Source organism: Lissotriton helveticus, chromosome 9 (assembly GCF_964261635.1).
Source record: "Lissotriton helveticus chromosome 9, aLisHel1.1, whole genome shotgun sequence".
In the NCBI taxonomy this organism is placed as follows: Eukaryota; Metazoa; Chordata; class Amphibia; order Caudata; family Salamandridae; genus Lissotriton; species Lissotriton helveticus.
In genome coordinates this window covers 996,605,267-996,620,163 of record NC_136070.1, presented here as the reverse complement: position 1 = coordinate 996,620,163, position 14,897 = coordinate 996,605,267, and the positions used below count along the sequence as shown (strand labels likewise).

General features: G+C 44.3%; 1 protein-coding gene across 1 annotated transcript in view; it reads right to left on the bottom strand.

The window, feature by feature from the left end:
• Window positions 1-14,897, bottom strand: part of CACNA2D2 (calcium voltage-gated channel auxiliary subunit alpha2delta 2) — a 1,696,410-nt gene that overhangs the window by 71,788 nt on the left and 1,609,725 nt on the right. Inside the window, exon 34 of the mRNA XM_078661304.1 lies at window positions 14,588-14,640. Within this exon, the coding sequence (XP_078517430.1) occupies window positions 14,588-14,640 (53 nt within the window). The remainder of the gene's footprint in view (window positions 1-14,587; window positions 14,641-14,897) is intronic.

Genomic DNA, 14,897 nt, shown 5'->3' with positions numbered 1-14,897 from the left:
GGTTAAAAATAAAAAAAATTAAAAAAATTGACATAATTATACAATATAAAATTCGTTTTAAAATTTATTATTTTTTACACCTATAAAGATTTGCTATTAAAAAACCATTGAAATTCACTGAAAAAACCATAGGTTTCACACCAGTTATAGTTAGGAATAAGCATTAAAAAAACCTATTAAATTCACTGAAAAAACCATAGGTTTTACACCAGTTATAGTTAGCTGGAAGTTTTACTCGCATAAAACCATTGAAATTCCCACGTTATAGTTAGTTGGACTCACTATAACTTGTGCGTGCAATGCACTGCTGATGACGTCACATATTACATCACTCATGACATGGTCAGTGACATCACTCATGAAATCACTGATGACACCATCCTTGTGACAGAGTGAGAGACCTCCTTTCACTGTAATGTAACCCTTGAAACACATATTCAAAAATAGAAACTAACATTTTCAAAAAAATGGAGATACCCATACCACTTACAACAAACAATTCAATAATTCCACCATCTATATACACATCCACTCATTCACCAACAGTTCTATATAGTCACTCATACATATACTCACTCATCATATGTAGTGATACACCTATACATCCTGTTACACAACGACAGGCATCCAAAAGTTACTCACACACATACTCACACATGCAAATAAACTATTGAACATCCATTTATTTGCATATACAGCTATACACACACTACCACTTTACTTCTAAGGAAACTTACACATACTTACTCTCTTAAACAATCACTTATAGAAACACATAATAATTTAAACAGAAACTCTTACAATCCCTCACTCTCACATATACTCACTTATATACATCAATATTCACATATACTAGATTAAAACGGGAAACATCCTTAACCACGATGTTTAAACAACGACTTACCAGAAGAACGAAGAGTGAACAACGAAGAAAGCTGAACCACGAAGGTAACATCCACGAACGACGGAACAACGAAGGATGGAACCACGACTTTTAGAACACCGGAGTTGCCCGTAGGATAATTTAGGAAAACTTATAAATGGGTAGATGGGGGGTGTGGGGGGACTCCCCCCAGAAATACGATTATAAAAATATATATAGTTAGAAATATAACGTGATGAATACATTTGTAATAGTTACATTTCAAATACAGCTAAGGTTGTTTACATTTTAATTACCGGTTTATGTCAGGAGATGGCAGTCTTGCTTTGATTTTAACTATTGTAAAAGCTTAAAAATCAGGAAAATAAAAAGATCAATGTGCTCGTTTTTCTAAACAGATGTTAACTAGTATTTAAGAAAAAAAAGTAATAAATCTACATTTTTCGTGGTTTAGGGAGTAGTGGTTAAAAATGTAGTGGTTAAATAATGGTCGTGGTTTAGCCTTCGTTGTTCCAGAAGTCGTGGTTTAGGCAGTAGTTGTTAAGTCATACAATCGATTAAAACATATGTAGTTACTGATAAAGACACTAGTGAGACAGTCATTCACTCACTAACACACACATATACACACTCATCCACCCATACAGTCCTGCACATATGCTGTCTTCAAAACACATACAAAGAGAGAGTCAGTCATTCATGCATCTATGTGCTAAGTAATACCCCCACCAAACCATACAAACACTCATACTGATACTAAGAAAAACATCTAATAACCCATATACATACACATGTAGCTACTCAGCAACCCATGCAGCCACTTATACACAAAGTGAAACACTAATACATATATTTAAATATTTAAACATTACTCTCTAATATATGTATTTTTAAAAAACATCCATGTAAACACTTATTTAAACATTTATTCTTCCATCAACTTTTACATTTACATATATAATACATATTTATTTCTCGGAAAGGTACACATTCACTGGATGGTGTCATCAGTGATGTCATGAGTGATGTCACTGACCATGTCATGAGTGATGTAATATGTGATGTCATCAGCAGTGCATTGCACGCGCAAGTTATAGTGAGTCCAACTAACTATAACGTGGGAATTTCAATGGTTTTATGCGAGTAAAACTTCCAGCTAACTATAACTGGTGTAAAACCTATGGTTTTTTCAGTGAATTTAATAGTTTTTTTAATGCTAATTCCTAACTATAACTGGTGTGAAACCTATGGTTTTTTCAGTGAATATATATATGTATATATTTCCAAAAGTTTATCCAAGAGGCCAAGGACGCACTCAACAGCTATAATTTTTTACCATGAGACAATGGGTCGTCTGCCTTCTTCCCCTCGACTCCCCCTCTGATGTTAAAAATTACATTGTTGAAGCACTCATACAAATGTTGTTATAATACTCCCGGCTGGGAAATGCTAACATTGAACTTCGACGAGAAATGTTTTTAATTTTTGCACTTAACACTAATGTAGGTGGATATCACGGACACATGAGTAGTTAAACGATTTAGCATCGAAAATACAGCAATGGAAAACAGTTTAAGTACAGATAATTCTACACATTTGGTAGAGTAGGGGAAAAGGAGACAACGTATTTCTTCCGCTATAAAGATGTTCAAACATAAGAATTGTTTGTTCTGCCTGTTTAGAAATGTATACACAAATTAACAATGTTTATATGTGTTCTTAGAAAATGACCGGGCAGCACCATAATATATTGGATATGTTTTCTGTTTTATCATTGCTATATCAACAAAAGCTTGTAGTATGTTGTTTATATCTACTGTGGAACCATGACCAATCACGAAGGTTTATGTTTGTGTAAAAAAGAGGAGGGTCTTAACACACAGAACACCAGCGAACAAGGCGTCAAGGAACGCCGAAACATGTTTGGTTTTTTGCCACAGCAATGCACAGAATATTTGATTATTAAAAAATGCCAGCGGCTGCTGCACAAAGCAAGAGTCCGTCTCTCTCATTTCTGGCGAACGCTGCGGGAATTGTAGCGAGGAGAGTGGAACCTGGATATATATATATATATATATATATATATATATATATATATATATATATATATATATATATATATATATATATATATATATATATATATATTTCCAAAAGTTTATCCAAGAGGCCAAGGACGCACTCTGTTCCTCACCACCCATTGTTGTTAATAATTTTGTCCACCCTAAGCGTGGAAGGGTATACTCAGACATGAGTCCCTTGCTCATTGCACCATCAGGATTCAAGCAAGCCGGGCCGAAGACGGCTGTAATGCCAGAAACCGGTCCCCGGAAGCTTGTTTCCTTCCCAGTGTAAGAATTGGCTTTTGTAGTTTGGTGTGCCCTGTTCCCATCATGCACTGGGACAGGAACAGACTAATTTGCATACAGCCAGGTTCTGAAACTGGGATGGTGCAATGAGCTAAAAAACGGTGTTGGATCTAGCCCTGATCTCTTGACTGGGTGAGAGTATTCTGCTTAATTCAGAGACTCTGTCCCTCACCACCCATTGTTGTTAATAATTTTGTCCACCCTAAGCGTGGAAGGGTATACTCAGACATGAGTCCCTTGCTCATTGCACCATCAGGATTCAAGCAAGCCGGGCCGAAGACGGCTGTAATGACAGAAACCGGTCCCCGGAAGCTTGTTTCCTTCCCAGTGTAAGAATTGGCTTTTGTAGTTTGGTGTGCCCTGTTCCCATCATGCACTGGGACAGGAACAGACTAATTTGCATACAGCCAGGTTCTGAAACTGGGATGGTGCAATGAGCTAAAAAACGGTGTTGGATCTAGCCCTGATCTCTTGACTGGGTGAGAGTATTCTGCTTAATTCAGAGACTCTGTCCCTCACCACCCATTGTTGTTAATAATTTTGTCCACCCTAAGCGTGGAAGGGTATACTCAGACATGAGTCCCTTGCTCATTGCACCATCAGGATTCAAGCAAGCCGGGCCGAAGACGGCTGTAATGCCAGAAACCGGTCCCCGGAAGCTTGTTTCCTTCCCAGTGTAAGAATTGGCTTTTGTAGTTTGGTGTGCCCTGTTCCCATCATGCACTGGGACAGGAACAGACTAATTTGCATACAGCCAGGTTCTGAAACTGGGATGGTGCAATGAGCTAAAAAACGGTGTTGGATCTAGCCCTGATCTCTTGACTGGGTGAGAGTATTCTGCTTAATTCAGAGACTCTGTCCCTCACCACCCATTGTTGTTAATGATTTTGTCCACCCTAAGCGTGGAAGGGTATACTCAGACATGAGTCCCTTGCTCATTGCACCATCAGGATTCAAGCAAGCCGGGCCGAAGACGGCTGTAATGACAGAAACCGGTCCCCGGAAGCTTGTTTCCTTCCCAGTGTAAGAATTGGCTTTTGTAGTTTGGTGTGCCCTGTTCCCATCATGCACTGGGACAGGAACAGACTAATTTGCATACAGCCAGGTTCTGAAACTGGGATGGTGCAATGAGCTAAAAAACGGTGTTGGATCTAGCCCTGATCTCTTGACTGGGTGAGAGTATTCTGCTTAATTCAGAGACTCTGTCCCTCACCACCCATTGTTGTTAATAATTTTGTCCACCCTAAGCGTGGAAGGGTATACTCAGACATGAGTCCCTTGCTCATTGCACCATCAGGATTCAAGCAAGCCGGGCCGAAGACGGCTGTAATGCCAGAAACCGGTCCCCGGAAGCTTGTTTCCTTCCCAGTGTAAGAATTGGCTTTTGTAGTTTGGTTTGCCCTGTTGCCATCATGCACTGGGACAGGAACAGACTAATTTGCATACAGCCAGGTTCTGAAACTGGGATGGTGCAATGAGCTAAAAAACGGTGTTGGATCTAGCCCTGATCTCTTGACTGGGTGAGAGTATTCTGCTTAATTCAGAGACTCTGTCCCTCACCACCCATTGTTGTTAATAATTTTGTCCACCCTAAGCGTGGAAGGGTATACTCAGACATGAGTCCTTTGCTCATTGCACCATCAGGATTCAAGCAAGCCGGGCCGAAGACGGCTGTAATGCCAGAAACCGGTCCCCGGAAGCTTGTTTCCTTCCCAGTGTAAGAATTGGCTTTTGTAGTTTGGTTTGCCCTGTTCCCATCATGCACTGGGACAGGAACAGACTAATTTGCATACAGCCAGGTTCTGAAACTGGGATGGTGCAATGAGCTAAAAAACGGTGTTGGATCTAGCCCTGATCTCTTGACTGGGTGAGAGTATTCTGCTTAATTCAGAGACTCTGTCCCTCACCACCCATTGTTGTTAATAATTTTGTCCACCCTAAGCGTGGAAGGGTATACTCAGACATGAGTCCCTTGCTCATTGCACCATCAGGATTCAAGCAAGCTGGGCCGAAGATGGCTGTAATGCCTGAAACCGGTCCCCGGAAGCTTGTTTCCTTCCCAGTGTAAGAATTGGCTTTTGTAGTTTGGTTTGCCCTGTTCCCATCATGCACTGGGACAGGAACAGACTAATTTGCATACAGCCAGGTTCTGAAACTGGGATGGTGCAATGAGCTAAAAAACGGTGTTGGATCTAGCCCTGATCTCTTGACTGGGTGAGAGTATTCTGCTTAATTCAGAGACTCTGTCCCTCACCACCCATTGTTGTTAATAATTTTGTCCACCCTAAGCGTGGAAGGGTATACTCAGACATGAGTCCCTTGCTCATTGCACCATCAGGATTCAAGCAAGCCGGGCCGAAGACGGCTGTAATGACAGAAACCGGTCCCCGGAAGCTTGTTTCCTTCCCAGTGTAAGAATTGGCTTTTGTAGTTTGGTGTGCCCTGTTCCCATCATGCACTGGGACAGGAACAGACTAATTTGCATACAGCCAGGTTCTGAAACTGGGATGGTGCAATGAGCTAAAAAACGGTGTTGGATCTAGCCCTGATCTCTTGACTGGGTGAGAGTATTCTGCTTAATTCAGAGACTCTGTCCCTCACCACCCATTGTTGTTAATAATTTTGTCCACCCTAAGCGTGGAAGGGTATACTCAGACATGAGTCCCTTGCTCATTGCACCATCAGGATTCAAGCAAGCCGGGCCGAAGACGGCTGTAATGCCAGAAACCGGTCCCCGGAAGCTTGTTTCCTTCCCAGTGTAAGAATTGGCTTTTGTAGTTTGGTGTGCCCTGTTCCCATCATGCACTGGGACAGGAACAGACTAATTTGCATACAGCCAGGTTCTGAAACTGGGATGGTGCAATGAGCTAAAAAACGGTGTTGGATCTAGCCCTGATCTCTTGACTGGGTGAGAGTATTCTGCTTAATTCAGAGACTCTGTCCCTCACCACCCATTGTTGTTAATGATTTTGTCCACCCTAAGCGTGGAAGGGTATACTCAGACATGAGTCCCTTGCTCATTGCACCATCAGGATTCAAGCAAGCCGGGCCGAAGACGGCTGTAATGCCTGAAACCGGTCCCCGGAAGCTTGTTTCCTTCCCAGTGTAAGAATTGGCTTTTGTAGTTTGGTTTGCCCTGTTCCCATCATGCACTGGGACAGGAACAGACTAATTTGCATACAGCCAGGTTCTGAAACTGGGATGGTGCAATGAGCTAAAAAACGGTGTTGGATCTAGCCCTGATCTCTTGACTGGGTGAGAGTATTCTGCTTAATTCAGAGACTCTGTCCCTCACCACCCATTGTTGTTAATAATTTTGTCCACCCTAAGCGTGGAAGGGTATACTCAGACATGAGTCCCTTGCTCATTGCACCATCAGGATTCAAGCAAGCCGGGCCGAAGACGGCTGTAATGACAGAAACCGGTCCCCGGAAGCTTGTTTCCTTCCCAGTGTAAGAATTGGCTTTTGTAGTTTGGTGTGCCCTGTTCCCATCATGCACTGGGACAGGAACAGACTAATTTGCATACAGCCAGGTTCTGAAACTGGGATGGTGCAATGAGCTAAAAAACGGTGTTGGATCTAGCCCTGATCTCTTGACTGGGTGAGAGTATTCTGCTTAATTCAGAGACTCTGTCCCTCACCACCCATTGTTGTTAATAATTTTGTCCACCCTAAGCGTGGAAGGGTATACTCAGACATGAGTCCCTTGCTCATTGCACCATCAGGATTCAAGCAAGCCGGGCCGAAGACGGCTGTAATGCCAGAAACCGGTCCCCGGAAGCTTGTTTCCTTCCCAGTGTAAGAATTGGCTTTTGTAGTTTGGTGTGCCCTGTTCCCATCATGCACTGGGACAGGAACAGACTAATTTGCATACAGCCAGGTTCTGAAACTGGGATGGTGCAATGAGCTAAAAAACGGTGTTGGATCTAGCCCTGATCTCTTGACTGGGTGAGAGTATTCTGCTTAATTCAGAGACTCTGTCCCTCACCACCCATTGTTGTTAATGATTTTGTCCACCCTAAGCGTGGAAGGGTATACTCAGACATGAGTCCCTTGCTCATTGCACCATCAGGATTCAAGCAAGCCGGGCCGAAGACGGCTGTAATGACAGAAACCGGTCCCCGGAAGCTTGTTTCCTTCCCAGTGTAAGAATTGGCTTTTGTAGTTTGGTGTGCCCTGTTCCCATCATGCACTGGGACAGGAACAGACTAATTTGCATACAGCCAGGTTCTGAAACTGGGATGGTGCAATGAGCTAAAAAACGGTGTTGGATCTAGCCCTGATCTCTTGACTGGGTGAGAGTATTCTGCTTAATTCAGAGACTCTGTCCCTCACCACCCATTGTTGTTAATAATTTTGTCCACCCTAAGCGTGGAAGGGTATACTCAGACATGAGTCCCTTGCTCATTGCACCATCAGGATTCAAGCAAGCCGGGCCGAAGACGGCTGTAATGCCAGAAACCGGTCCCCGGAAGCTTGTTTCCTTCCCAGTGTAAGAATTGGCTTTTGTAGTTTGGTTTGCCCTGTTGCCATCATGCACTGGGACAGGAACAGACTAATTTGCATACAGCCAGGTTCTGAAACTGGGATGGTGCAATGAGCTAAAAAACGGTGTTGGATCTAGCCCTGATCTCTTGACTGGGTGAGAGTATTCTGCTTAATTCAGAGACTCTGTCCCTCACCACCCATTGTTGTTAATAATTTTGTCCACCCTAAGCGTGGAAGGGTATACTCAGACATGAGTCCTTTGCTCATTGCACCATCAGGATTCAAGCAAGCCGGGCCGAAGACGGCTGTAATGCCAGAAACCGGTCCCCGGAAGCTTGTTTCCTTCCCAGTGTAAGAATTGGCTTTTGTAGTTTGGTTTGCCCTGTTCCCATCATGCACTGGGACAGGAACAGACTAATTTGCATACAGCCAGGTTCTGAAACTGGGATGGTGCAATGAGCTAAAAAACGGTGTTGGATCTAGCCCTGATCTCTTGACTGGGTGAGAGTATTCTGCTTAATTCAGAGACTCTGTCCCTCACCACCCATTGTTGTTAATAATTTTGTCCACCCTAAGCGTGGAAGGGTATACTCAGACATGAGTCCCTTGCTCATTGCACCATCAGGATTCAAGCAAGCTGGGCCGAAGACGGCTGTAATGCCTGAAACCGGTCCCCGGAAGCTTGTTTCCTTCCCAGTGTAAGAATTGGCTTTTGTAGTTTGGTTTGCCCTGTTCCCATCATGCACTGGGACAGGAACAGACTAATTTGCATACAGCCAGGTTCTGAAACTGGGATGGTGCAATGAGCTAAAAAACGGTGTTGGATCTAGCCCTGATCTCTTGACTGGGTGAGAGTATTCTGCTTAATTCAGAGACTCTGTCCCTCACCACCCATTGTTGTTAATAATTTTGTCCACCCTAAGCGTGGAAGGGTATACTCAGACATGAGTCCCTTGCTCATTGCACCATCAGGATTCAAGCAAGCCGGGCCGAAGACGGCTGTAATGCCAGAAACCGGTCCCCGGAAGCTTGTTTCCTTCCCAGTGTAAGAATTGGCTTTTGTAGTTTGGTTTGCCCTGTTCCCATCATGCACTGGGACAGGAACAGACTAATTTGCATACAGCCAGGTTCTGAAACTGGGATGGTGCAATGAGCTAAAAAACGGTGTTGGATCTAGCCCTGATCTCTTGACTGGGTGAGAGTATTCTGCTTAATTCAGAGACTCTGTCCCTCACCACCCATTGTTGTTAATATAAAAAATCGGTGGTTGGATCCTAGCCCTGATCTCTTGACTGGGTGGAAGTATTCTGCTTAATTCAGAGGACTCTGTCCCTACCACCCATGTTGTTAATATTTGTCCACCTAAGCTGAAGGTATACTCAGACATGAGTCCCTCGACCATCAGGATTCAAGCAACCGGGCCGAAACGGCTGTAATGCCAGACCCGGGTCCGGAAGCTTGGTTCCTTCCCAGTGTAAGAATTGGCTTTTGTAGTTTGGTTGTAAAAAACGGTGTTGGATCTAGCCCTGATCTCTTGACTGGGTGAGAGTATTCTGCTTAATTCAGAGACTCTGTCCCTCACCACCCATTGTTGTTAATAATTTTGTCCACCCTAAGCGTGGAAGGGTATACTCAGACATGAGTCCCTTGCTCATTGCACCATCAGGATTCAAGCAAGCCGGGCCGAAGACGGCTGTAATGCCAGAAACCGGTCCCCGGAAGCTTGTTTCCTTCCCAGTGTAAGAATTGGCTTTTGTAGTTTGGTTTGCCCTGTTCCCATCATGCACTGGGACAGGAACAGACTAATTTGCATACAGCCAGGTTCTGAAACTGGGATGGTGCAATGAGCTAAAAAACGGTGTTGGATCTAGCCCTGATCTCTTGACTGGGTGAGAGTATTCTGCTTAATTCAGAGACTCTGTCCCTCACCACCCATTGTTGTTAATAATTTTGTCCACCCTAAGCGTGGAAGGGTATACTCAGACATGAGTCCCTTGCTCATTGCACCATCAGGATTCAAGCAAGCCGGGCCGAAGACGGCTGTAATGCCAGAAACCGGTCCCCGGAAGCTTGTTTCCTTCCCAGTGTAAGAATTGGCTTTTGTAGTTTGGTTTGCCCTGTTCCCATCATGCACTGGGACAGGAACAGACTAATTTGCATACAGCCAGGTTCTGAAACTGGGATGGTGCAATGAGCTAAAAAACGGTGTTGGATCTAGCCCTGATCTCTTGACTGGGTGAGAGTATTCTGCTTAATTCAGAGACTCTGTCCCTCACCACCCATTGTTGTTAATAATTTTGTCCACCCTAAGCGTGGAAGGGTATACTCAGACATGAGTCCCTTGCTCATTGCACCATCAGGATTCAAGCAAGCCGGGCCGAAGACGGCTGTAATGACAGAAACCGGTCCCCGGAAGCTTGTTTCCTTCCCAGTGTAAGAATTGGCTTTTGTAGTTTGGTGTGCCCTGTTCCCATCATGCACTGGGACAGGAACAGACTAATTTGCATACAGCCAGGTTCTGAAACTGGGATGCCCATCATGCACTGGGACAGGAACAGACTAATTTGCATACAGCCAGGTTCTGAAACTGGGGATGGTGCAATGAGCTAAAAAACGGTGTTGGATCTAGCCCTGATCTCTTGACTGGGTGAGAGTATTCTGCTTAATTCAGAGACTCTGTCCCTCACCACCATTGTTGTTAATAATTTTGTCCACCCTAAGCGTGGAAGGTATACTCAGACATGAGTCCCTTGCTCATTGCACCATCAGGATTCAAGCAAGCCGGGCCGAAGACGGCTGTAACTGCATCATGAGTATCCCATCATGCACTGGGACAGGAACAGACTAATTTGCATACAGCCAGGTTCTGAAACTGGGATGGTGCAATGAGCTAAAAAACGGTGTTGGATCTAGCCCTGATCTCTTGACTGGGTGAGAGTATTCTGCTTAATTCAGAGACTCTGTCCCTCACCACCCATTGTTGTTAATAATTTTGTCCACCCTAAGCGTGGAAGGGTATACTCAGACATGAGTCCCTTGCTCATTGCACCATCAGGATTCAAGCAAGCCGGGCCGAAGACGGCTGTAATGCCAGAAACCGGTCCCCGGAAGCTTGTTTCCTTCCCAGTGTAAGAATTGGCTTTTGTAGTTTGGTTTGCCCTGTTGCCATCATGCACTGGGACAGGAACAGACTAATTTGCATACAGCCAGGTTCTGAAACTGGGATGGTGCAATGAGCTAAAAAACGGTGTTGGATCTAGCCCTGATCTCTTGACTGGGTGAGAGTATTCTGCTTAATTCAGAGACTCTGTCCCTCACCACCCATTGTTGTTAATAATTTTGTCCACCCTAAGCGTGGAAGGGTATACTCAGACATGAGTCCTTTGCTCATTGCACCATCAGGATTCAAGCAAGCCTGGGCCGAAGACGGCTGTAATGCCAGAAACCGGTCCCCGGAAGCTTGTTTCCTTCCCAGTGTAAGAATTGGCTTTTGTAGTTTGGTTTGCCCTGTTCCCATCATGCACTGGGACAGGAACAGACTAATTTGCATACAGCCAGGTTCTGAAACTGGGATGGTGCAATGAGCTAAAAAACGGTGTTGGATCTAGCCCTGATCTCTTGACTGGGTGAGAGTATTCTGCTTAATTCAGAGACTCTGTCCCTCACCACCCATTGTTGTTAATAATTTTGTCCACCCTAAGCGTGGAAGGGTATACTCAGACATGAGTCCCTTGCTCATTGCACCATCAGGATTCAAGCAAGCTGGGCCGAAGACGGCTGTAATGCCAGAAACCGGTCCCCGGAAGCTTGTTTCCTTCCCAGTGTAAGAATTGGCTTTTGTAGTTTGGTTTGCCCTGTTCCCATCATGCACTGGGACAGGAACAGACTAATTTGCATACAGCCAGGTTCTGAAACTGGGATGGTGCAATGAGCTAAAAAACGGTGTTGGATCTAGCCCTGATCTCTTGACTGGGTGAGAGTATTCTGCTTAATTCAGAGACTCTGTCCCTCACCACCCATTGTTGTTAATAATTTTGTCCACCCTAAGCGTGGAAGGGTATACTCAGACATGAGTCCCTTGCTCATTGCACCATCAGGATTCAAGCAAGCCGGGCCGAAGACGGCTGTAATGCCAGAAACCGGTCCCCGGAAGCTTGTTTCCTTCCCAGTGTAAGAATTGGCTTTTGTAGTTTGGTTTGCCCTGTTCCCATCATGCACTGGGACAGGAACAGACTAATTTGCATACAGCCAGGTTCTGAAACTGGGATGGTGCAATGAGCTAAAAAACGGTGTTGGATCTAGCCCTGATCTCTTGACTGGGTGAGAGTATTCTGCTTAATTCAGAGACTCTGTCCCTCACCACCCATTGTTGTTAATAATTTTGTCCACCCTAAGCGTGGAAGGGTATACTCAGACATGAGTCCCTTGCTCATTGCACCATCAGGATTCAAGCAAGCCGGGCCGAAGACGGCTGTAATGCCAGAAACCGGTCCCCGGAAGCTTGTTTCCTTCCCAGTGTAAGAATTGGCTTTTGTAGTTTGGTTTGCCCTGTTCCCATCATGCACTGGGACAGGAACAGACTAATTTGCATACAGCCAGGTTCTGAAACTGGGATGGTGCAATGAGCTAAAAAACGGTGTTGGATCTAGCCCTGATCTCTTGACTGGGTGAGAGTATTCTGCTTAATTCAGAGACTCTGTCCCTCACCACCCATTGTTGTTAATAATTTTGTCCACCCTAAGCGTGGAAGGGTATACTCAGACATGAGTCCCTTGCTCATTGCACCATCAGGATTCAAGCAAGCCGGGCCGAAGACGGCTGTAATGCCAGAAACCGGTCCCCGGAAGCTTGTTTCCTTCCCAGTGTAAGAATTGGCTTTTGTAGTTTGGTTTGCCCTGTTCCCATCATGCACTGGGACAGGAACAGACTAATTTGCATACAGCCAGGTTCTGAAACTGGGATGGTGCAATGAGCTAAAAAACGGTGTTGGATCTAGCCCTGATCTCTTGACTGGGTGAGAGTATTCTGCTTAATTCAGAGACTCTGTCCCTCACCACCCATTGTTGTTAATAATTTTGTCCACCCTAAGCGTGGAAGGGTATACTCAGACATGAGTCCCTTGCTCATTGCACCATCAGGATTCAAGCAAGCCGGGCCGAAGACGGCTGTAATGCCAGAAACCGGTCCCCGGAAGCTTGTTTCCTTCCCAGTGTAAGAATTGGCTTTTGTAGTTTGGTTTGCCCTGTTCCCATCATGCACTGGGACAGGAACAGACTAATTTGCATACAGCCAGGTTCTGAAACTGGGATGGTGCAATGAGCTAAAAAACGGTGTTGGATCTAGCCCTGATCTCTTGACTGGGTGAGAGTATTCTGCTTAATTCAGAGACTCTGTCCCTCACCACCCATTGTTGTTAATAAGGACGCACTCAACAGCAGCAAATTCAATTGAATTCTTTAATGGAAGGAAAACCGGCAATGTGTTCCTGATTTATTTTCTGCCTGACCGGTTTCGGAGCCTCCCTGCTCCTTTTTCGAAGGCATCTCAGGATTTCTGCAGACATTTCAAAAGCACACTCGAGGCTGCATGCTAATTAAGTGCCTGCCCCTCAGTGGGCCTCACAGGTGAGCAATTTTCACATAGCATGCTGGTTGTTGTAGTGTGTTTGAAAAACATTATTTCCCTCTGGTAGGTTCCACATAGTCCAGTATTTCAAATTATATTTACAGCCCTCCAGTGGGCCTCAGACACACAATTGATCGGTTTAAATTTTGCAAAGCTGCTGTGCCACAGTGGAGCTTGCGCTGGTTCAAGCCCCTGCAAGCTCCACTGTGGCACAGCAGCTTTTCAAAATTTAAACTGGTCAATTGTGTGTCTGAGGCTCATTTGAGGGCTGTAAATATAATTTGAAATACTGATCTATGTGGAACCCACCAGAGGGAAATAATGTTTTTCAAACACACTACAACAACCAGCATGCTATGTGAACATTGCTCACCTATGAGGCCCACTGAAGGGCAGGTACTTAATTAGCATGCAGCCTCGAGTGTGCTTTTGAAATGTCTGCAGAAATCCTGAGATGCCTTCGAAAGAGGAGCAGAGAGGCTCCGAAACCGGTCAGGCAGAAAATAAATCAGGAACACATTGCCGGTTTTCCTTCCATTAAAGAATTCAGTTGAATTTGCTGCTGTCGAGTGCGTCCTTGGCCTCTTGGATAAACTTTTGGAAAATATATATATATATATATATATATATATATATATATATATATATATATATATATCTTCAGAACAACTCGGCAGGTCCCCACCAGAGCATCCACAGCACAGAGAGAGTCCACAGCATGGCAATTTCCTTTAAAGAATTTTTATTTTTTCTCTACACCATGGGCAAAACAAAAGGACGTTCGACGCGTTTCGGCTGATGCCTATGTATAATATTAATCTGCTAATATATATATTTTTTCTAAGCAGTTGTGGATCCCTGAGTAGGCTTTGCCGACCCTCAGCGGTCCCCCGACCTCAGGTTAAGAACCACTGGTCTAGGAAACTTGTGGTGTCCTTTACTCCTCAGCTATTAAGACTTTAGTCTGACATCTGTTTTAACAATAGATAAATTATCTTAGAAGCTCGCATGCTTTTAGCTGAGAAGGGAATGGGAACTCTGTGAATGAGCTGTGAAGTATTTATCCCATAGTAGCAAATACATTACCTTAATCTAGAAATCTAGGACACCCAATATTTCACTATCTAGCCCTGACTTTAAGCCACCCTTCTGCCTAATCTAAACAAGATTTACTTTCATGATGCTAACAAGTGAATGTTGGAATACGAAAATATGTCTTACCATGCGGCTGCCGATGTCCACCAAGCCAAGTTAAGGAAGTCTGCTATTGTAGGCTGTGGGTAAGTAGAACAGTGCACAAAATCATTAGGTCTCAAACAAGGACATCACCTAAAAACATAACTGCCAGAAGTTGGACTATATAGCTTTAAATGAAACAAGTTCATAAGTCTGGATCATATTTAAACACCCTGTTCATTTAATAAATGAGCTACTTCTATATTTCAGGAGTAAAAGTACTGCTTAGTAGCAGCAGTTGAACTCAGTGATGGATTACTGGTCTCTGACCATGAATTATAATGCTAGCTGCTTT